This window comes from Orbicella franksi, chromosome 13 (genome assembly GCF_964199315.1).
Source record: "Orbicella franksi chromosome 13, jaOrbFran1.1, whole genome shotgun sequence".
NCBI classification, from domain to species: Eukaryota; Metazoa; Cnidaria; class Anthozoa; order Scleractinia; family Merulinidae; genus Orbicella; species Orbicella franksi.
Genome location: NC_138157.1, coordinates 21,955,109 through 21,978,932, shown reverse-complemented (window position 1 = coordinate 21,978,932; position 23,824 = coordinate 21,955,109). Strand labels below are relative to the sequence as shown.

General features: G+C 38.5%; 2 protein-coding genes across 5 annotated transcripts in view; one reads left to right on the top strand and one right to left on the bottom strand.

Annotated features, from left to right (window-relative positions):
• The window catches only part of LOC145465851 (uncharacterized), a 51,605-nt gene extending 40,848 nt beyond the window's left edge, over positions 1-10,757 (top strand). For all 3 annotated transcript variants that reach the window (XM_081449606.1, XM_081449605.1, XM_081449607.1), the window contains exons 8-13: positions 420-548; positions 3,431-3,638; positions 4,821-7,348; positions 8,367-8,475; positions 8,643-8,691; positions 10,102-10,757. In XM_081449606.1, coding sequence (XP_081305732.1) covers positions 420-548; positions 3,431-3,638; positions 4,821-7,348; positions 8,367-8,475; positions 8,643-8,691; positions 10,102-10,170 — 3,092 coding nt within the window. In that variant the 3' untranslated portion in view covers positions 10,171-10,757. The remainder of the gene's footprint in view (positions 1-419; positions 549-3,430; positions 3,639-4,820; positions 7,349-8,366; positions 8,476-8,642; positions 8,692-10,101) is intronic.
• Positions 10,758-12,311: 1,554 nt separating this feature from the next.
• On the bottom strand, positions 12,312-22,862 carry LOC145465871 (gamma-soluble NSF attachment protein-like). Of its 2 annotated transcripts, XM_081449632.1 has the most exons (13): positions 22,768-22,847; positions 22,386-22,454; positions 20,798-20,865; positions 17,834-17,918; positions 17,374-17,391; positions 16,928-17,005; positions 16,333-16,395; positions 15,380-15,446; positions 14,704-14,774; positions 14,411-14,489; positions 13,731-13,810; positions 13,172-13,301; positions 12,312-12,894 (listed from the first exon to the last, which is right to left on the bottom strand). In XM_081449632.1, the coding sequence occupies exons 1-13, from the start codon at positions 22,830-22,832 to the stop codon at positions 12,688-12,690; spliced, it is 1,080 nt and encodes a 359-aa protein (XP_081305758.1). In that variant the 5' UTR covers positions 22,833-22,847; the 3' UTR covers positions 12,312-12,687. The 2 variants fall into 2 exon arrangements, with proteins under 2 accessions (XP_081305758.1, XP_081305759.1); XM_081449633.1 differs by lacking the exon at positions 22,386-22,454 and having other exon boundaries at positions 22,768-22,862.
• Positions 22,863-23,824: the final 962 nt, after the last annotated feature.

Here is a 23,824-nt window from a genome sequence, read left to right as displayed (position 1 = left end):
TAAATCTTTGGTAATGCATTATGTAGTCATCGAATGTTTGCAGTTGTGTGATGCAATTTTTCCGGCCATCATGCATTGCCAACTCCATGCACGGAAACTAACGTTAATAGAGATTTCAAGAGTTTGGTTCACTCAACTGACGGCAACCGCAAAAGTTCTCCCTGATTTTGCTGCCTTTATTTCCTGTAATCCTTACATCAATCTCAAGGAAAAATGTTTTTGCACATACAAATATTTTCACCGAAGTGCGCATACGGCTGTAGACGACGGACGGCAGACGTGTAATCGTTGTCGTCTACGGCCATTTTTGACTTCTCTACTGGTTAGTGTTGATTCAGTATTTCAGTTATTATTGACAGAAATGTTGTTATAAAATTTATGAAGCAAATCATGAAAGGTTGTGCATTTGTTTTGTGTAGACACCAGTCCTCAGTTTAAGAGCAAAGTGTTTACGGTCCTTGAAAACAGCAATGCTTCATTGGAACTTGCGTTAAGTGCTTTGGATAAGCAACGTAGACCTGCTAACATTTCTCTTGACATTATCAAAGGTTTGTAAAACCATCCTAAACGTACATAAATCCTCGGTAGTAGACAATGTTGCATGGGTAACATACGAAAGTAGGAAACTGAGGAGTATCAAAGCATGCCAGACATTTAATATTTTCAGTTAATCTTAGTCTAAGGAAGTACTGACATGGTTGTGAGTGGCGACTAAACATATCCATTTGGATGTTCTGACAGTCTTGCCGTAAAACTCTTATAATAAGCATACGAGAATATGTTTAGATTTAAAGATAGATATAACTGTCCCTTAATGTAGACCTTGCTTTGTATCTGATGTCGCCAGAGTATGATGTCACAGATACCTCTGCTGATCATTGAACCCCATGGAACTTGTGTTTAGGCTTCACATCGTTATGTTAAGTAATACCGTAAATCCTCCAATTAGCGCCTCTCTCAAATAAACGCCCCCTTCGAACAAGCGCCTCTCCTATCGGCCAAAATTCAAAATAAGCGTCTTCCCTCGAATAAGCGGCCCCTCCTCTCCCCCTATGTTTTGGAAGAGTGCTGAGACAACAAAGGAAGGATAGTTTTGGTCGTGTTCAATCACAAGCATGTGATAATCGTCTTATTCAAACACTGCACATAAACCGTCGCAACGGATGGTAGTGAAGATCTGCTCATTCATTGCCTAAAGTCCAACCAACCTTGTGCAGCAGGCCTAGACCGGCTTAAGGGGTTATATTACGTAGTTCTTCAAGAGAGACAGGATCCTTTCCAGACATCTGAGGGACTGACAAATATAACAAAGAAACCGATCATATCTGACAATTTGGGAATAATTAAATAAGAGCCCCCCCCCCGTCGATTAAGCGCCTCCCTCTAATAAGCGCCCCGCGTCTTCTAAATTTGAAATAAGCGCCCCGTGCGCTAATTCGAGGATTTACGGTATACCAAACACGATAGACCGTGTTCGACCACATTTCCAAACACTGACAAGGGAGTTGAGAAAACGACGCATTGCGGAGTATTTTTGATGAACTTCGAGGGGTTTGGAAATAGGTCCAACACTGTCTTGAGTAAATGGTTTGAACCCGGGAGTATCAGTAGTTCATATAGTGTGATCGTCCGGGTGAGGGTAGTTCTGAAAAGAACTGTTGTTGGTGACTGACGTTTCGACAACCTGAGCGGAAGTAATCTTCAGAGTCAAGTCAATAGTGTTTGTCAGTCGTTGATGTTATAAGTCTGGTCCGTGGAACAGCCATGGGGTCGCTTGTTTCTGTTGTTGTCGCAGAAATTGTGATGCAACACGTGGAGGAACGCGCCCTTGCAACTTGCCGACAAACGATACCGCTTTGGTTACGCTACGTCGAATACACCTTTACCGCCGTTCACAAAGACGAAATTGACGATTTTCACGACCACCTAAACGAACAGAACGCCGACATCCAGTTTACTTAAGAGATCGAAGAAAATGGAAAACTTCCTTTCTCGACTGTTTGGTAAGCCGCGACAACAACGAACTGCGAACGACAGTGTACAGAAAACCGACGCATATCGACAGATTACTTGACGAATCATCCGACAACCCGACTTCACACACATCCACGACTAGAAAGACTTTGATGAGACGAGCGTAACTAGTTTGTGACACACCGGACAGCTTACGCCTCGTGTGAAAAACAGATACCTTGAACGTGTTTTTCACAAAAACAACTACAACTCTGACTTTATTAGACGAAACATTTACCGACCTACTGAAGCTGACGCAACGAACAGGAACCCAACACCTGTTACTAAAGTGACTATACCTTACATTAAGGGCACTTCTGAGACCATCTCATGGATCCTACAGCCCTAGAACATCCGTGTTACAAACCTACAACTACGTTACGACACTTACTGATCAACGTGAAAGACAGAGACGAACCTAACAACAGACAGGGAGCAGTTTACAAGATCAAATGCTCCGACTGCCAGGCTTCCTACATTGGTGAGACTGGCAGAAACCTTAACACGAGACTGACTGAACACAAACGAGCCACGAGAAATGGTGATGCCAACAATCACACTGCTGTACATCATCAACTGACAAACCACAACATTGACTAGGACTCTGCTCAGTGCTTAACCTACAGTACAAACTATTTTCAACGACTGACTCTGGAAAGCTGGTACACTAACCTAGAACAAACGCCACTTAACAGATGTCAACAACTACCGGCGCCTTACAAACGACTTACACATGACGGAAACGAAACCGACAAACGGACTTCTAACAGACCGACTTAATTTGACTAACAATAGACGGACCAAAAACCGACCAATTTGACTAACAATAGACGGATCGAAACCGACCAATGACTGATGACAAACTTTACACGAGTCTTTCAGCCAATACCATCATGACTAAACTGACCAATCAAGTTCAACGGACCAGACTTATAACATCAACGACTGACAAACACTATTCACTTGACTCTGAAGATGATTTCCACTCAGGTTGTCGAAACGTCAGTCACCAACAACAGTTCTTTTCAGAACTACCCTAACCCGGACGATCACACTTTACGAACTACTGTCTTGAGTGTTTGATAAAAGTAACGAGAAAGCGGAGAAATGAAATCGTAAAAATCTATGCTAATTTGATCAGATATCCAAACACCATCACGGTCATGACATCCTTTGATGAATTATTAACGAGTTTGAGAAGAGAGCTTCATCATGCACTACATTCCAACATTCCACTGAAATTTTTGAAACATTTTTGAAACGCAGAATTCCATCCTACAATAAGCCACTCTAAAAATGAACCCTCTCAAAAATGTGCCCATCAAAAATACCTTTTGAACACATGATAAGCAAAGTTTATCAGAATTTTACAGTACTTTCTTCACTTTTCTCTTAGTTGTATGTTTTTATTTTGCAGGTGACACGAATGAAACGTTTGTACTTTCCCGTGCAGTGTCAAAAGACAACTTCACCTTGAGGAATCGAATCCCATTGGATTACGAGACAATAAATTCGTATCTTCTGACACTCGTTGCCATCAATCAGGACACCAAGAAAACAACAACAGTGAACGTAACAATTATCATATCTGATGTCAATGACAATCCACCGACATTCACCAGCAGGTAAGATAAGACCATACCGATCACACGTATGTAGTAAACTTGTCCCTTGTTTTGAGCAGCTCTCAATCTCTCTCAACTCTCGATCGTTCAAATAAAGACTTTTACTCGGGTAAATTCTTACTGCTCTCTTGCTCGAGTAACTAATTGCATTACAGAAACTACAAAACTGTGCTTCCTGTAGAATTGCCCAAACATTCTGAGAGCTCTTAATATTGTTTTCACTGTCTACAATTAACGAGCATGGTACAGAGAAATGTCACCCAACGGTCTTGAACCCATGACTTTCCGCACACTTGCCGGATGTCCTAACTTGCTTTTCTTTGCAGTCCCACGCTCGTCAAAATCTGAATACTGTTACTTACTGTAAAAATATCCAGCACGGCTGAGCGCAAGGTGTTGTCATCTTACAGCGAACAGCCTAGTTCATAATTACAACACGCGCCACAAAATTAAAATGACCTCCATCTACCACGAGTTAGAACAAACTGGGAGAAGCAACGTGTCTTTTATCATAGTATCACTGACAGGAACGTTTTATCTCAGGAGATACGTGACACCTCCTCACTATGTTATTGCAAAGCAAAGCTTAAGCTAGAACTGTAATAAGTTATAATGTTTTTATCCTTCGATGTACATACGTATTTTAACTTTTAGCTTTTAAACTTTTAATTTACTTTTATTTTAACTTTTAATATTTATTTATGCAGGGCCCTATTGAAGAGCACTTTATAGTGAATTGGGCTCCCTGTTGAAATATTTTAATTGTTATTAATTATTATTATCATTATCATTATCATCATCATCATCATTATTATTATTATTATTATTATTATTATTGCTATTATTATTATTCATCATAGCTGGCCCCCTATAGTTCTAAGACGAAAACACGCCCTTGAAGAGAGTCAAAGAAATCATATATTTCATGACGTGACATGATCACAAAAAAACAAATTTAGAAAACAGATTTACTCAGAAGGAAACAATAAAAAAGAAAAAAAAATTAATAACTCCTCCTTGTTTAGTTTTTGGTCTGAAAATTGTACAGAATTTAACGCTCACCATCTTTGTATCAGTTTATCAAGCTGTAATTACTTAGCAGCTCCATGTCAAGGTAGCTAAATAGCGTCTTCTTTTACTCTACAAAGGCTCTCAAATTTCCTTTTTAAATCCCAATTACAGAACTTATGATGTCTCTGTTGAGGAAAACGCAGCAAATGGAACTGTTATATTCCAAGCTAAAGCCACTGATGAAGACTCCGGAAACAACTCTATAATAACATACACTTTACTGTCTAGAGAGTGTGATGAAAACTTTTTCGTTGATGCTTCATCTGGGAATGTCACTGTCACTGGAAATCTGGATCACGAAACCAGAAGTGAGGTGATTCTATGCGTCCAAGCAACGGATGGAAAGTTTCGAACGACCACTAAGTTAGTGATAACAGTAATGGACGTAAATGAATTTGCTCCTGTTTTTAATCCACAATTTTATCAAAGACGCATCTCAGAAGCGGCTTTGGTTGGCGAACCTGTCATTCAAGTGTTTGCAACGGATGAGGACTCGGGAAAGGACTCTAGTATCTTTTACAACATTACTGGCGGTAATGTTGATGGCACTTTCACTGTTGATCCAGAAAATGGCACTATTGTACTCCTGAAGTCTTTGGATTACGAAATACAGAAGCTTTACGAGCTTCATGTACAGGCTTCTGACGGAAAATTTAGTTCAGGCGCAAACGTTTCAATTCAAGTTGTCGACTACAATGATCACAGCCCCGAATTTCGTCAAGCAAGTTTTTCGTTTTCCGTCCCAGAAAATGTTACTACTGGTCATCTTGTAGGAAATGTTAACGCCAGTGATAAAGATTCTTACGATAATGCCAACATCCATTATTCAATTTCAAGTGTTGGTAACTACGATAAATTTATTATAAACTCATCAACTGGCGACATCTTTACTGCTACCAAGCTTGATGCGGAAACTGTTGAAAACTATGTTATTTTGGTAACGGCTAACGATACTGGTAATCCATCCAGAATATCAACAGCTTTGGTAACCATAACTGCTACTGATGTCAATGACAACACTCCAGAGTTTGTTCAACGGAATTTTACAGTCAATATCTCGGAGGCGTCTGTCTTAGGAACAAATATAGTGTGTCTGTCTACCACAGATCCAGATTCCATGCGACACTCAGAGATTACTTATTCAATTGCAAATGGCAATGTGAATGACACTTTTAAGGTCACTGCTGAAGGCGTGGTCGTTTTACAGAAACAACTCGATAGGGAAAAAGTTGAGCTTTACAACTTGACGATTGTTGCAGGAAACAGTGGAGCCACTGTACCCCAATCACGTGTTCCAGCCATTGTTATAATTAATATTGTTGATGTCAACGACAACAGTCCAGTGTTTCAAAAGTTGAACTATTCGTTTACCGTCCCAGAAAATGACACCGATAGGTACTTTGTAGGAAGCGTCACAGCTAGCGACAGAGATTCTTACGACAATGGCCACATATCTTATTCAATTCCAAGTCTCCGTGATCACGATAAATTTTGGATTAACACTTCAACCGGGGAAATCTATACAAATGGCGTGCTCGATTATGAAACTGCTGAAAACTACGCGATTTTGGTCGAGGCCCATGATAGTGGACATCCACCAAGAATGGCTGTTACTTTAGTCAACATAGCCATTACGGACGTCAATGACAATTCTCCTGAATTTGTTGACAGATATCTTCAGGTGAACATATCTGAAGCCTCTACAGTAGGAACACAGATCGTGTGTCTGTTCACCACTGATCGAGATTCCGTGCAACACGCACGCACTTCTTTCAACATTTCCAAAGGTAACATCAACAATACTTTTGGAGTCACTGATGAAGGTGTGGTCATTTTACAGGGACACCTCGACTGGGAAACCATTTCCATGTACAACTTAACCATTGATGCTGTGGACTCAAATTCTAGTCAACTGAAGTCAAGCAACTCAGCTGAGGTTATTATATACGTCGAGGACATCAATGACAACCATCCAGTTTTCACGAAAAGCTCATATTCAGCCGAGATGTTAGAGAATGTGCCCATAGGACATACAGTGATCAGTGTAACAGCACATGATAAAGACAAAGGCTCCAATGGACTGGTAACTTACTCTTTGGTCGAAAGTCCGTGGGATACAGATGAACTAGCAAGCAGCATATTCACTGTCAATAAGATAACTGGAGCCATCTCAACCTTAAAGAAACTAAAACTGAACGCCCCCCAAGTAGAGTATAAATTTCAAGTCAAGGCAAGTGATAAAGGGGTTCCGAGTTTGGAATCGTTCACAAACGTCCTTGTAACGGTGGAGGATACCAACGATTCGCCTCCTATATTCACAGTTTGCCCAGAGACCGAAACAGTAGAGCAAACCGAAGTAGAAAGCGAAATCTTTCGTGTTTCGACCACCGATGCAGATCATGGATCAAATGCCAACGTCACTTATTGTATTGTTGACGAAGAATTTCCTGAGCATTGTGCGTCAGAAAACGGTGTTTTTCGAATAAGACACAATGGAAGTATCTACAACGTAATGGAACTGGAGGCGGGTTTTACTTATCGCATTAACATTAGTGCCACGGACGGAGTGGAATTTGATTTCTGCTCGGTTGATGTCTATGTAATGATGGCTGAACCGGGTACAATAGGCGGCCAAACAGGTAAGGCCCAGTTCAGACGTCGTGCTTCTGTCGTGCCGAGCTAAATTGCAATTAGGTTCGACTGTAGCACCGCAGGAAAACAACTCTGATTCAGACGTCGTGACAGAGTCGAACCAAATTCAGGATATACCGATGCCTCGTAACAATTCTCCTCCTAACTCCCCGTGGGAACGCAATCTCGCAAAATACATTAATATGATTTATGAATTTTGTTTAGTACGGCAGAAGCACGACGTTTGAATCGCTACCGTGCCATAGTCGTGTAGCACGGCAGAGCTTATCGAACTTAATTGCTTGCCGAACTCAATTCAAAAGTTTTGATTCAGACGCCGTGCTTCTGCCGTGCTTTTGTCGAACTTAATTCCTGAATTTAGTTCGGCACGGCAGAAGCACGACGTCTGAACTGGGCGTAAGTTGTATTTCTTTTGACTGCAAATGACGTTATGTTGAACTTTAGCATCAGGATGTTTAATACAAAACTAGCATTTTAGGTTTCTTTGGAAGATTCTAAAAATCCAAGCAGAACGCTTGCCCTTGTCCATCAATGGTAATAACACCGCAGAACAACTCGCGACTGCAAAAATTGTGTACGAATTATGTCACCAAATGCCAACCAAATATGCAAATAAATTAAATAAAAAGATTCTACAAAGCAAAATTAAAGACTGAATATTTTCGAGAAGAAGTGCAATATCACTATGGTTGAAGGGGAAAGAAATCAAAATTGCCATTCGGATGACATTTTGGATCTTTAGCCATTAGGTTTTCTTTTTAGGTGACACTTCTTTAATTTTACCACTTTTGATGTTTTCCTTTTCTCTTACAAGATAGTAAAGCAAATTTGCAGCGAGCTCCGGACTGATACATCAGCTGGGATGCTGTCCCTTAAACTTTCTCATCTGTTGATCTGTAATAAGCAGTCATCAACACCTCACACACTTATTCTTGCAGCCGCTGTATTGTGCGACAGAACTCAGGAAAACTAATTTGTTTCACCCTTTTTATTTCTCTTTCCCAGGTGGACTTCCAGAGGCTGGGCAAATAACTTTGATTGTTATTGGCATCACTCTGTTTCTGATACTTGTATGTCTTTCCGTCGTTTGGTTCTTGCGAGTGAGAAACCGAAAGTGAGTGTCAAAATAACTCAAACTACTGTGAATCCTGGCTCTTTTACAAGATATCATGTCTCAGACCTCTTCTTACCGACCTCTCCAATACTCTTTGTTCCTTCCCTTCCAAGGCGCAACTGTACTTCTAATATTCTAATTGAGAGTATTTCTGTTTTGAAAATTAGGAAGATACCTGTTTCAGCACGTACATCGGCTAAACATTCATCAGAGTGTGTAAGTAAATCTCGATTATGATGAATAAATACAGAAAGTCATGTTGTTTTTACTATAGACAATTTCGTGGCTGGCTTGGTTTGTCCACACTATGGGAATGGCACGTGATCAATCAACCTCGTTCCCATGCTCTCTCTCCTTTGCCTCCCTTGTCATTGATAGAAAGACCCCGGTTGCGGCTGGTCACGTGACCACCCAAAATCTGGGTGGTAAAAAATCTGTTGGGCGGGAGGGGTGGCAGAATGTTTTGATTGTTGCTGTGACAAGTTTTGTGGGATTCAAATTCTCGAGCAGTAGCTAAAAACTACCCGCTTTATCGGGGTTCAAAGTCGAATTTTTCCGATGAAGAATGCTACATTATTTCTGCCGTCTCCAAAATATAGAAGACTTTCGTTCACAAAGAAATTTGGCAACCGAATAGAGCACAAACTTTTCGACGGTTGGCACATGTAAAACGTCACGTACCGAATCGAAGTGAAACAAGTGTATCAGTCTCTTGAACCTTGGCATTCGGAGGTAATTTATTTTCTTCTTTGTGCGGTATTTTAGATGTTAAAAGGCATTTCTGTCACACGGCCGATTAGCCGAGTATTGACTTGCATTTGATTTATAACGATTCAAAATGATTTTCAGTTTTGTTGACATAAGCTCGCACCTAATCTATTTCATCTGTGTCAGGTTTTTGTAAGTTTATGTTTAATTTCCTTGGCATAGTCAAGAATTATATTTTGCAAAATGTTAAATAAAACAGCGTTTTATATAGCGAATGTGCCGTGAGGTTAATTCAGGGCTTCAGGCAACATGAAACAGCGAAACAGTTTACTTCTAAGTAAATCGACCGGCTGGAATTGAAATCAGAGTGATACTTCAATACGCTGGATATATATAAGTATATTTCGTTTAACCTGTGTGAAGCTTAGAACAGGACTGGAGAATTTCAAAGGTGTATTTGCCCGTGTGTGAATTAATATGGCGATGACCAACGATCGCCTTCTGTCGCTTCAGTTGAGATCGACAGAGATTATTCGTTGGCTCTACCCCGGTGAAAAAAATTTGTCATAGGTGGTCGCGTGACCAGTTGCAACCAGGGTCTTTCTTCCAACGACAGGGAAAGCAGAGGAGAGAGAGCATGGGAACGAGGTTGGTGATCAATAATCAATGACACGTTATGTCATGGTACTTAATGTGAATGTTCAATGACAGGTGATGACAGTGATCAATGACACGTGATGGTGTCGGGGAAGAGTTCCTCATCTTAGGAGCGGGAAACAGTTGTTAGCAGAGCGACCTTATGTGGGGTCAAAAAAGTCAACGCGGGTTAACGTAGTTATGATAAAAAAAAAAGTTCACTAATAGAAAAAAAAAACCTAGTCAGGTATCCGTTCTTTAACATTTTGTTTTGTTCCATAGGATAATGTTCTTCAATCAGATACAGGAGGAGACAACACACCCCCCACTATCTGCGAAAGTCGAATGTGACAACGGAGATTTCTTACCAGAATACTCCTGTTTTTGATTGCTTCTTTATAGTTAGTAAATTAGTTATCCTTTGCTTAGCAACGCCTAGGTCTTATCTAGCCAATTGCTGTGTTATCTAACTTTGCTTGCACAAGTAGGAATTTCATTTTATTGTGTTTGGAAATGGTACGTTTGACATTGCCGTAGTTTGCAATCCGACACATCTGTGGCTCTAGTTTCTTTAAGTAGTCAAACTTGCCTTTAAATTTGCCGTTTTTCGTACTCCACTAAACTTTTATTTAGTGTGAACACAGTAGTGACTTAAATAAAATTGGAAAGTTTGTGTGGGCCTAATTAACGAGGTGGCTGTTCCTAACATAAAGAAATGTCACCCGCCTTTCCTACATAGCATAGAACGTGAGAACGTGAGAACACGAGAACGTTTTATGAGCTTTATATTTGGTAAAAACAGGTTCCTCCAAAACATAGTACAACAATTTTCCCAACTATTACATGTACAATTAGTCGAATAATTTCGCGTTAACTTTAAGTAACGGTTCGTGTTACATGTAGAAATTAAAATGCCTTAGATGTTGATTAAAAGGAACATAAAGCTTTCTAAATAAAAGGCGTATCACTGGGCTACATAAAATGACGTGATAATACACATTCTTTGTGTTGGCGTAATATGGACAATCTGCTGCAGCCATGATAATATAACTTAGGTATTCAGGCTGCAAAAACGCTGTGCTCGTATCATCCTTGACGCCCACCAACGCCTGGGTCTATTTTTGAAATAGGAGTATGGGTGCCATGTTACATTGAGTCTGACATAAGATGCTTCTTACAGTGTAGCTTAGATGAGGATTATGGGTGCTTGCCCTGATTACACAGCTGAACAATAGCTAACACAGTAGAAACACTCGAAGAGCTAATAGGGAGTTTAAGAAAACCACGACGGCAACGGTAACGGGAACGTCGCTAAACAAAAGGTTTAATGAGTAGAATAATGGCTGTGCACGTGCGTTGTAATTCTTGGTACATTTCTTTGCCGTCCTCTGTAAAACAACAACGTGAGATGACCAAATTCTGCGTTGTCTGAAGGACATGAACCACGACGGCTAATTTTTAAAATTGCTGTTTCAAATTTATCGCCGTGTCGCAGATTCAGTTTTGTTTTGACAGTGATAAACAAAATAAGTGACTTCAGTGTGCCGCGAGATTCGTAGGTAAAATTTAAATTCATTTGTTGTCCTCGGCGTCGCCGTCGTAGCTTCTTAAGTTCCCTAATGTCACTGTATTAACGAGTAGGTGTAGTAGAGTAAAAGAGGGAGATACGCACCTCTGAATCTGTGATAATTCTTAACAAAGTATTGAATAAACATTTTAAATTAAGTCAGCATAGAGATAGGATTTTTACTCTTTTCCTTGATAATTATTTTTAGATTAACGAAGTTAAGTAGTAAGATGTTACCTTAAGTTTTAGTTTAGCTTAGTCTTGTATAGTTTTTGCCTATTTATTAGGTTTTTAATAATTCTTAATTAAATTTTTAATAATTTTGTAATTAGGTTTTCATAAATTTTAGAAGTAAATATTTTGATACTAGTCTTATATCTACCACGTGTCACCCTGGTTAACCACATTTATCGGCCCAAATTTTGCTCATTAGAAGCTGTTAGAGACTTGATAGGTCAATTGGACAGAATTATAGAGAAAATAGAAAGCTTTGGAAAAAATTGTGCTTTTCTTTAAATAAAGTTTGTTTGTTTAATTGTTTGATTGGTTTGCTTTTTCGGTATTGGGTTGTTTTTTCTCGGTTATTTGAAGCAAGAGCATTTTTATGGGTTTAAGTCTGCGACTCGCTTCTGAAATAGATTTTTTAAATATCACCGCTTGTGGTAGTGGTTTATATACTATACTTACTACACTCAGTTAACGGGCAAGTTTATTTAATGACGAGGTGGCTTGTTCGCACCACTGGATCGACTGTTTTTGTGCAAGATATTTGCACACTAAAAGTTTTGTGAACAAGCATTTCAGCCAGTTCAGTCGCACGAGTTTGTTTTGCGTTCATTGTTGACGTGGAATACTGAGTAACTCCAGGCGTTGTGACGTCTAAATTCCCTGGTACTATTACATCACAAAGGTTTTTTACTACCGCTTCTCCTAAATTATGATATTCACTTTATTGCAATTTCTTTGATGTCGTTTTCCGCTTCTCTAAGGTACCACAAAAAAATATAATGTCTTTCCCCCAAATGTAATTAAATGATACACGCGAAGCATTTGATAATCTTATTGAGAGGAACAGCGTCGTATGGGTAAAAACTAGATATGTATCTGAAGACACTCGAGTGACAGTTTCCAGCGACTCTAGCCCTCGGAGATTTCTCTGAAGAATTTTCGAATCTTGGCGTTCAATCAGAAAAGGCCAGTTCTAACATCAGTCCTTTAGCTTGCTATCATGATGCTAAATCATGTCACTTGGCCAAAACGTAGTTGCTTCTAAAAGCAAAAGTACATGGATTATAACAGGGCTAACAGAGTCCGCCTTCTTCCAACTCGTCTTCGAGGACCTGTTGATTCTGTTGTTCTGTTTCATCTTTGATAGTCGATACCGGATAAGCACTCAGCTGTGTGTCAGTCTTACCAAAGTCATTGATGTTCTGGATAGGCTTTCTCTCCGTCGATCCTCTGCCTCCCACACTCCCAGGGACACGCAGACTACGAGATAACTTGGCAATCTAAAGTGAAAATCACCTCAGAATTAATGTAAAGCCTGCCAACATACCTCAAACAAACGCTCTGTGTTCCGTTTTTTTTAGACGTAGGGTAAATTGTGCCAAACGCTGACAATGGAGTCAATAAGAAATAGACATTTATGAAGAATCGGTGTTTTAGATTCATGGGGAAGCGTGAGGAAAAAGTTTCCATTTAGGAGAGAGTTGGGCGTATGGAGGCTGAGATCATGAGGGGTCTGTTAGTTGGGGTTTGACTGTATTATAATGCGCGCTCACTAACCTCATTGTCTAAGTACGTGAAAAGTGCTTGGGATGTGCAGGTTTTCATTCCCTCGGCATCGCCCTGATCAAAACAGTCCAGAACTTTTTCTGCTGCTATTGCTTCATCTGAACTACTAAACCCAGGAATTCTGATACAAGAGAAACACTAACATCACTTTCATTTCATACAAAGTTTAGTTCAGAATGCAAGTTCTACAAAAAAAAGACAAGATACAAGAACTTGTCTACCTTGATCTACAGTAGAACTTACTGACACTGAACTAGTCCTTAACCACGACCCTAACATTCTCCAAGACTTAATTGAGCCACTATAGAGATAAAAAAAAGTATACTTTTCCGTGATGTACAAACTAAACTGGCCTGACTAGTGTTTTCAGTGTTAGCATAATTTTGATGCTCGTCCACTACAACCCTCACTTGAATCTTGCAGGGTTCTTCTGAACATTTCTCTTCATTCGTGCAATTATTTGAGTTGAAAAATTTAACTTAAACCAAATAATAATAATAATAATAATAATAATAATAATAATAATAACAAACAACCTCATAGAACGTACTCAAAAGATTCCTTGTAACAGTTATCAGCAGCTACATAGTCACTCTCATGAAGATGAACAACAACCATGCTGAGAACAACCTGAAAACATTATAATACAACTACATGAGTGCTGTAAAACTAAGGAATTCAAAAGTAACTGTGTTGATAACAAATATAATACAGTCTCTATTCAAGTTTGATTTTAGGGGAACAGTGCCATCAGTTTTATTCATCAATTAAAAGAAAAAAAACAGAGCTTTTCACAGTTACATGTAACTGAACATAAGCATTTAACACAAACATGTCGTTAATTTAGGCAGGGGGAGGGGTGGGGTGGGTTAGGCCGTAGTTACCTTCAAGTAGATTGAGATAGCAAAAATATAGACAGTGGATGGTCCTGGTCAAAACATTGGAACAGATTTCCATTAAAATTAATCCGTTGATCAGATGACTAAGCAAGCTTGCCAGGTTTTTAACCAGACCTGTTTTTAATCTCAAACTTTGCCCCACCAACCCACAAAAACAATACAGCTACTAAAATGGAAGAATGACTGCGTTCCTGAGTTCACTGTAGAAATTAAAGTTGATGAACAGTCATGGAGGACTTATGAGGAAGGTTTAGTGCTACCAGACATGGAATTAGGAGGTGGGGGAAAGAAAAAAAAAAAAACGAACTAGCATGGACTTAATAAGGTGTACCTTTGACATCATTTGGAAGTTGTCAACCTGCTCATAAAGTTTCATTTGTTGTCGCATAATATTGAGAGCTTCCTGAAATCTACAGAATAACAGAAAAATCTAGTTCACAACATCACTCAGAACGATCACAAATAACGAGTATGAAAAGACCTACAAGATAACAGTAAGAGAATATCCTCAAAACAAGGTAAGTCCAGATAAATACGTCTGATACTAACACACGTGGTCAATTGTGTCATTTCCCATCAGATTCTCATAAAAAAATAATTGAATAAGTAACAATTTTTAGTTACCTTTTTAACTTTAAAAGGAGGTTAGCAGCTTTTGACAAAGGTTCAATGGCCTCTCGAATCTTGTCCTCTGACTATAATTTAATTAAACAACTTCCATTACGTCTGTGACATACATGTGTTGTGATCAGGTAAAATTAAATTCACAGCTCAGATGAGATGGTTCTTTACTTTTTCAATAAGCAATACAAATCAAGTTATCCTGAAATGTTAACCAAGTTCTCAGAATGTGATAATCAGGTTGACTGGAGAGGTCTAGTTGTCAATGATAAACTTTGGAATCAATTTTTTTGCTAGTCTCACACTTGCGACATGATGAGCTTTACACCTTTCACAGAGCACTTTTGAGCTTAAAATCTTCCATCTTTCTTCATGTAGCACCACATAGTATGCTCTCGACATCATTAATCTTAACAGTATACAGGACACATGACATTATGAGCCAAAAAAATGGCCTGCCCATGCTCACTACGAGGGTATCAACTCTGTGGCTTTAAGTGGGAGGAGCTCTCACTCAGTGTTTGGAAGGTCATGGGTTTCAATCCCTTTAGGGATTTGGATATTTTCTTTGTTCCACCCATGCTCATGACATGATTCATGAACATTACATTTGACCTTTTCTCAGTACAACTTATATTGTTGGCAAGTTTGTTTTAAGCAAAAGGCAGTGACTACGTACAACATTCATTTCACTGGCTGTGATGTATAGCTCAGCAGCTCTTGATGGATCAGTAGTATCACACATCCTTAAAGCAACAACAATACAAGAAATTACCATGTGCATATAATTTCATAATTTCATAACCATAATTTCAGCAGCATAGCATCTGGAAGCTGTGAACATTTGTGACTGATTGGCAGAATTAACAAATCTCCCACCTTCACAAAATGTTTTTTTTTTCAGTTAAGTCAATTTAATGATTTTACAACAAAATAGTCTGATCATACCATCTACAGATTCATCTGCATGTATGGCCCCTCTTGTATCCCCTCATAATCAGCATCACATGATACAAATCATTTTTGTCTATGGATAAAATTATGTTTGTTGTACATGTGTAATATTTAATTGCTTTTCTGTTTCCTTTTTATCATTTCTTTACTGCCTGCCTACGTGTAGTTTGTGTTATTTTGTTCATTCTGATTAGCTTAATGTTTACAGCTATTCTGAGTAATTTTTTATTAATCTTTTGTTATGTATACCCAACTGCAAAAAGAAATTAATGGTAACAAACTGTTTGCAGGGGTATGCAAGCCTGGGGCCACAACATGACCGGTGACATAACATGAGTAACTTAATTTTTGTGTTCAGCAAAAGCATTCTTGAATTAATTTTTTGGAAGTTTAAACACAATTGAGGGACATGACTTTTGTGTTCCCTACATGGGGTAAACAGTGTGTGAATACAATCAGGTGGAAACTATCCACACCAACCCAAAGAAGGGTTATTGGAAATATTTCCCAGGGAGAGGAGGGTCTCTTTAGCTGAAATGTTTTAAGGGATAATTCCCGGAGAGATTTGGTCAGGTAGGGAAGGAATGGGGGGTTGGGGGAGGGGAGCTCAAAGCAAAAAACCATCTGTGGGAGGGGCATGGGTATTTTGTGGGACAATACAATTAAAGTATCACTTACTTGGCTCCTCTAACCAGAGCTAGGGCTCCTGTGTCTGGATTGCCACTCTGTCTGTACATATCACTACACCAAAAGAATGGACATGCTGCTGTTCATTTGATTGTGGTATTTAATGTTCTAGGTTGTGAATATGATTGAACAACTGCAGGTTAGACAGGGGTATTATTGGTATTTAACTTGCACACATAATTAACAGTATTTTCGTTATTTTAAAGTAGGATCATTTAAAGAAACGTCTTTTATTCCAGGTTCAATGAAAAGGTCCTTAAAAGAGGCTACACTGTTTATTTTTTGTTATAAAGAGATTATTAACTAAGTTTAAAAACTTAATTGGCTCAGGGGCAGTCTTTTATTGGCAACATCCCAGCCACATATCAAAGAAGGATGATTTCTGAGTATTACATGTACAGTAATATACAGCTTTTACACAAATTGACATAAAATAATGGGAAAAAGTTGGGCCAATGTTTTTCAAGTTTACACTCATGCAATGTGTTTTAATCCTCCCCTACTTTGCCCCCAAATGCTCCTACTTGTATTTGGCTTTCTTGTGTTTATAAATACTAACAAGCGCAAAGGAATTAAAATTCCTTACACTGCTCTTTCCACCAAAGAAACTGCCTCTGTGACTTTTTTCATTTCCTTCAGAACTGAGGCAGCCTGTTCCAAAGCCCTGTAAAATACATGCAAACAATTCATTTATAATACATGCGAATCTCAATGCTTGTAAGATTAAGCAACCTGGGTCCATATTGTGTAACGACTGGAGACAGAACACTAATTTTCTCTTTATTTAAGCGCCCAAATAACAAATCATGAACCAGTAATTGCTCAAGATGGTGGATTTCAATTAACTCAAAGCCAACAAAAGGAAATCAGGCATTTTCAGCTCAGAAGTATAAACTTAGCTACTGTAGGTACAGTCCACTCTAGGCATCATGTAATTAGAAGCTTATATTAATAAACTGCAGTTTTGGGGGTGTTTATTAGATCAAGACAAACACAATTTACAAAAAAGTGCAATGTTACTGAAGTACTTACTTTGCTGCATGGAAGAGACTTAATTGAGAGAAACATGCATTAAGGACAAAGATGTAATAGTGATGTCAAATTGTTTGTTCTTGACAAAATTATTTACTGTTACTTAAAATGTTATGATATCAGGAAGCCATTTTGCAGTGTACAAATTACCTTCAGATGAAATCTGAAAATCCTAGCTGAATGAATACTAAAGAGGTCACAATATATCAGTCAATTATCACAATATATCAAACAATTAGAACATGCTTCAGGAACTTCATACCAACCTTGATATAGCTTCTAAATAATTTATTACTAATCTTTACAACATGAATACATTGATCTCTTCCAGTTCTTATACATGTATGTCATTAAAATATAGCTAGGTTAACCATATGCTGCAACAATCTCAGGGTGATTGTTATTGAGGCTGTGCAGTTTAACTTACAATCCTATGGCAGTTAAAGATGGTAAAGGATACAAATGTGAATTGTAGTGGGCATCAGCAGCTTTTTTGAAGGCATCACTGGCCCTATCATAAGACTTGGCAGCTTTAAAGCATGTTCCTGTAATAAGGCAAACAAACACGCTTTTAAGGACATTCGCGTGAAAATTTTCCAACATTGATTTTTTTTCTGAACTTTTTACCACTGTAAGATGATGAGTTAGTTGTGTCAGAAATGTAAAAAAAATGGGGTCACCGACTTCATTTTGGAGAGAACATGCCTGGAAGAACACCCTAAATCTGAAAAAATCGGGCTTCGTTAGCGAATAAGGCCACAGTGTCTGTAAGCCCCAAAATATTGCAATTAGATCTTTAAAGTGAAATGTTCTCTGCTATTTAAAATATTGTTTAAGTGGACTTACATGTATTAAGAGAATTTAGTCAACTGCGGAGGTTCCTTAAAGATCAAGTTCGCATTTAGCGACCATAGTTTCATACGCCTTGCAGCCGCAAGATGGCAGGATTCTATGTCCTGTGGACAGAAATCTTGAAATTTTTTTTAACCTCCCACATTGATTTTTTGTTCAATTTTGGATGATGTGGAGATAATTGGGAAATAAAATCTTTTTCTGGAAAGAAAAGTAAGGGCCACCAAACATTTAAGATCGTTAAATCCAGGCAAAGCTATAGCAATGGCCATCTGCCCTATCATTGCCCATTTTATTACTTAGCGTGTGCTCTCATGCGTGACGTGGCGTGTGAATTTACATGCACAGTAAGGATGCGCAGAAACAATTAGTGTGAATGTCCTAAGACTCTATCGACTCAGTAAGCCTTTTATATTAGCCTTTTAAATTAGCATGGAAGGGGTAATTATTTTTGGACTTGCTTATAAAACTGTTATTATTATTATTGTTTTTTATTAATTTATTATATCATGATAATACAAAAGACAGATCCAAGACGATGAGCACAAATCCCCATGAGAAGTTGTTTGAACATTTCGCCCTTGGGAAGCTAAACCCATTTGACCAAATCTGAATCTTGGAACTGGAGCAAATTTTGTTCCAATTTCAATCTCACCTGCTTTTGCTTTTTCTGAAATATGAACCACTTGACAGAAAATTTGGGAATTCCATGAGCAGAATTAATAATAACAACAGCAATAATCATGATCATGATCATAATCATAATCTTAATCATATTTAACCAGCTGAGAGTAAACCCATCAGTAAATGCTGTTATCAAAGGGTGCCCTGCACAACTAAAATATTAAATAAAATAATAATACAATTACAATATATGTAGTAAAACATAAAAACTAGAATTTATACAAGTATTTAAAATTCTTACTAAGAACTATCACTAAGAAAGTCCTTAAGCACGGTTTTCAAAATTAATAGAGATTCACTTTCTTTCAGCATGACATTAAATATTACAAACTTGTGCTTCGATTAAATGAAATGGACATATTTTTCAGTGACTAAAATTTGGGTATTACATTGTACTAGAACTTGTAAGATTGTTCTCTTTCTTTGAAATTTTGGACATAAATATTTTCTGCTCTAACACAGCAAACTGAAAAATAATGTTCTATTTGTCACTGGGATTACCAAAAATCCAACCTAGAATCTTTGATCGACTGTAAATTACCCTGGAAGAGCATGTAACTTGACCCAAGAGACTTTTCAATATCCATACTTAGATTTTGGGAAGAACGTCATTAAAACTACTATTGTCCTATCTCTCCTAGACGCTCGGTTATTCATTTTGGCCACATGTATATGTTCTTGTTTTAACAACTTAAACAATTTCAACATTAACATGTTTAAATTGTTTAAGTATCACATATAATGGTAAACGACTTATAAGAAAACAGTCATTAGAAAAAGGAAAAACTTCCTGAAAAAATTTTCAAAAGAGTTAAAAGTTGAGCTCTTATAATCCAAGAACATTGGGTGATTCCAGAAAATATCCATACCACATATCATGGGCAGCATCTTGGAATTCTGAGGGAGAGGGGGTTTCTTGGTCTGGAATTCTGAAGGCTTGGGGGGTAATGCAGTTTAGAATTCCAAATGCATGGAAGGGGGCGGGGGGGGGGGGGGGGTTCAGCTCTGGATTTCCAGAGGGGGAAGATGGTGAAAGCTTCACTTGAAATCGCTGATCTGATAACTTTTCCAGTTTGTAAATCAAGCACGAACCGGCCGCGGGATCAATCAGGCAGGTGTTATGCGATGTTAGCGATGGGCTGTGCAGCAAGCTCCACATCAGAAGAGGCCTTAAAGTTTATGAATTAGTAGATAGATTAATAAAATATAAGAAAAATCAATATTTCTTTCCAATCTAAAATTGTCAATTGACGATCTTGTTGGGTGCGAAAAACTTGCACCAGTCTCTTGTTTCCAAATGGAATGCCTGACAGATTTCTAGGCTGCATTACAAGTGGTCAGCAGTTACTCAATGAACAAAATTTTCAAAATGCAGGTGATGGCACATCGTGAACTTTACTTTTGTTTTCCACTGGTATTGATATGATCTACTCTCCTAAAAATATGAAGCTAATGAACTGAAAACAAATAGTTTTATTTGGTGATAAGCAATTTATAGATAACACTTAGAAGGGAAAACTATGTTACACTGTTTTAATTGTTATAACAAACTCGAGTTGCTTGTTTGCTTGGCCGGAAATTGTGAGCAGAATTTTCTTGGAGGGGGAAAAAGCGCAAGTTTCCCATTCGTTAGAAGTTTTAGGCAGTTGAACAGGAATTCCAAAGGGTCTGAAATAAAGGGAGGAGGGGTTAATAATTTTGGAATAATTTTCAGAGGGCATAAGGGGAACGGGGAGCATTTTGGAATTTCCAAAGGCAAGGGAGGTTGAAATGTTCATGCCGCCCGTGGTAGGGTATAGATATTTTCTGGAATCACCCATTTGAGTCTGTCCTTGCAACTTGTCATTACTGTAATTAATACATACATGAACAAAATGCCAATACATACCAGCTTTCATATATTTATCAGCAGCACTGTCCCAGTCAGGCTTCCATTTTAACCAGCTTGTCTTCACACTAAGTATGAAGACCAAAATACACTTTTTATAACATACCAGTCAACATCCATCCCCCTCTTCAAAGGGTAACCATGACAGTGACGCTGAGGGCAATGTCAATTATGAAATGAATTTATATTTTACCCACAAATCTTGTGGTACTCTAAATCTTGTGGTACTCTTAAGTCATTTCCTTTGTTTATTACAGATAAAACTTAGTAAATGGTTTGAACCCAGGAGTATCAGTAGTTCGTATAGTGTGATCGTCCGGGTGAGTGTAGTTCTGAAAAGAACTGTTGTTGGTGACTGACATTTCGACAACCTGAGCGGAAGTCATCTTCAGAGTCAAGTGAATGGTGCTTGTCAGTCGATGATGTTGTAAGTCTGGTCCGTTGAGTGTGATTGGTCAGTATAGCCATGATGGTATTGGTTGAAAGACTCGTGTAAAGTTTGTCATCAGTCATTGGTGGGTTTTGATCCGTCTATTGTTAGTCAAATAGGTTGGTTTTGGTCTGTGTATTGTTAAGTTGGTCTGTTAGAAGTCCATTTGTCGGTTTTGTTTCTGTCATGGATAAGTCGTTTGTAAGGTGCCGGTAGTTGTTGACATCTGTTAAGAGGCGTTTGTTCTAGGTTAGTGTACCAGCTTTGCAGAGTCAGTTGTTGAAAATAGTTTGTACTGTAGGTTACGCACTGAGCAGAGTCCCAGTCAATGCTGTGGTTTGTCAGTTGATGATGTACAGCAATGTGATTGTTGGCATAGACGGATCGAAACCCACCAATGACTGATGACAAACTTTACACAAGTCTTTCAGCCAATACCATCATGGCTATACTGACCAATCACGTTCAACAGACCAGACTTACAACATCATCGACTGACAAACAACATTCACTTGACTCTGAAGATGACTTCCGCTCAGGTTGTCAAAACGTCAGTCACCAGCAACAGTTCTTTTCAGAACTACACTCACCCAGACAATCACACTATATGAACTACAGATAAAACTATCACAAAACTAAATCCGGAACACAGTGATCGATTTGAAAATCATAGAAATTTAAAAAATTAGCTGTCATGGTTCATGCTGTTTTGCATAGGACTGTAAAGAAATGGACAGAGAATTGTGACGCATGTGCACAATCATTGTCCTGCTCTTTAAATCTTTTGTTTAGCGATGTTCCCACTGCTGTTGCTGTCATGGTTTCTTAAACTTCCTATTTTGAATTTTGGGTTGGTCAAATTTTCATATCCCGGGCCATGAATGGTGTTCAAAAGACCCACTTATGGATCATATTAGGCAATAAAATGCAACTATTCCAGGACATACATGGCAGAAATGATTAACAGAAAAGAAAAACTTCACCCTCAAAAACCCACTTTGAATTTCCACAGTGCCTCAAGTATTGCTTTTATATGCAATTTATGTGATTAAATCTTTGCAAGCATAACTTTTTAATTATCCTAAAACAAAGCACAAAACTTTTGAAGGTCTTTCTTTGTCTTGTAATCACTTCTGTTTTGAGACAAACCATCCTTACCCCTCCCATATAGAGTCAACTGCACCACCCCAATAACAACAAGTGACGTCAGATTTCTGCCTCCTGGGACTCAATAAATTGTCAAAATAATGTCCTGTTTATTTGACAGACACGTTGAGCTTACTTTAACATTGCAAACTAAGCAAAAAGTTATTGAGGTAGTCCTAATTCTAATGAGCTTACATAAATGAAAAATTTTGACGTCCTTACGCTGATACATGCTTTCGCTATGTCAGAGCCGAGATTCCAAAAAACATGAGCTTAGCGCTTATTCAATCTGAAGCTGTGAAGCTCACACAGGACACTTCGATAATATAAGAGTGACAATTTAAAGTGATAGTATTTTAAGAATTAAAAGACCAGAAAATAAAGCAATACTCACAATTTTTCGGCCTCTTTCAAGAGCTGCAGTCCTTCTTGTAACTTTTTTTCCTGCAAGGCCGCCATTTTAAATTATGCTATAAAACCGCAGGCTAGTTGCGTGTAACGCGGTCTCAGAATTTACGTGCATTCGCGGGCGTCTAGCTCACGCGCAAATATTAACGCTCACGCGCAAATACTAACACCCACGCACGGTAAGAAATGAATTTTATTTCACTTATTTTGTGTCTTTGTCAGAAGGATATATTCACTGTTCAACTTTAAAAAAAAGCTGACCTACACGTAGAAACTTCATTATTTTGGCAGGATACTCTTCTAATCTTCTAACGAAGTGGAGACAGAACTTGGTATTCCGCGTCGAAGAGGGTTTTGCAGAGTATCCCTCATCCAATAAACGTTGGTTTAAATATTCAGTATCCCGTTCATTCCTGTAGCAAAAATTAACAATGTATTTTCTTGCTCGATATCCCGTTTTACCTGATCTAAAAATCCCATATCAAAATTTCCCCGGGGGAAAACTCTCATATAAAAAGTTCAGGGGTGCTTTGTGGTACCGTTTTTATGGGTTAATAAACCCGATTTAGTACCTCTTAGGGTGTTCAGGCTTAAACAGTCCACAGCGGGAGCTTTCACGGTATCTTTAAGGGTATTGAACCAAAAAAGTCAGCCGGTCAGTTATTGTGTTGCTAAAGAATTTGTACCTCTTAGGGGTAACAAATTTTCAAGCCACGCCCACAAAACATAATCTTGGTACCTCTTAGGGTTTCTTTTCAAATTTCCGACAAGCAGCCCCGTCCTTTTTATATGGGAGTCCCTCCCCAGGGGCAAATATCCTGTATCCCGTTAATACCTAAATATCTCGTGTCCTTAAAACCCCGTATAGGGGCTCTCGTATGCAGAACCACGTTGAAACTGATCTCTTCCTGTGGGGGTCATTAAAAGTATTGTCGATAACTATTTGTCTTTTGAGTTTACGCGTTTCAGTACGATGTGGCCACAGGTGTATTTGAATGTGACAAGTAAAACTGAGCTAGCTTTTCCGACACATTATCATGTAA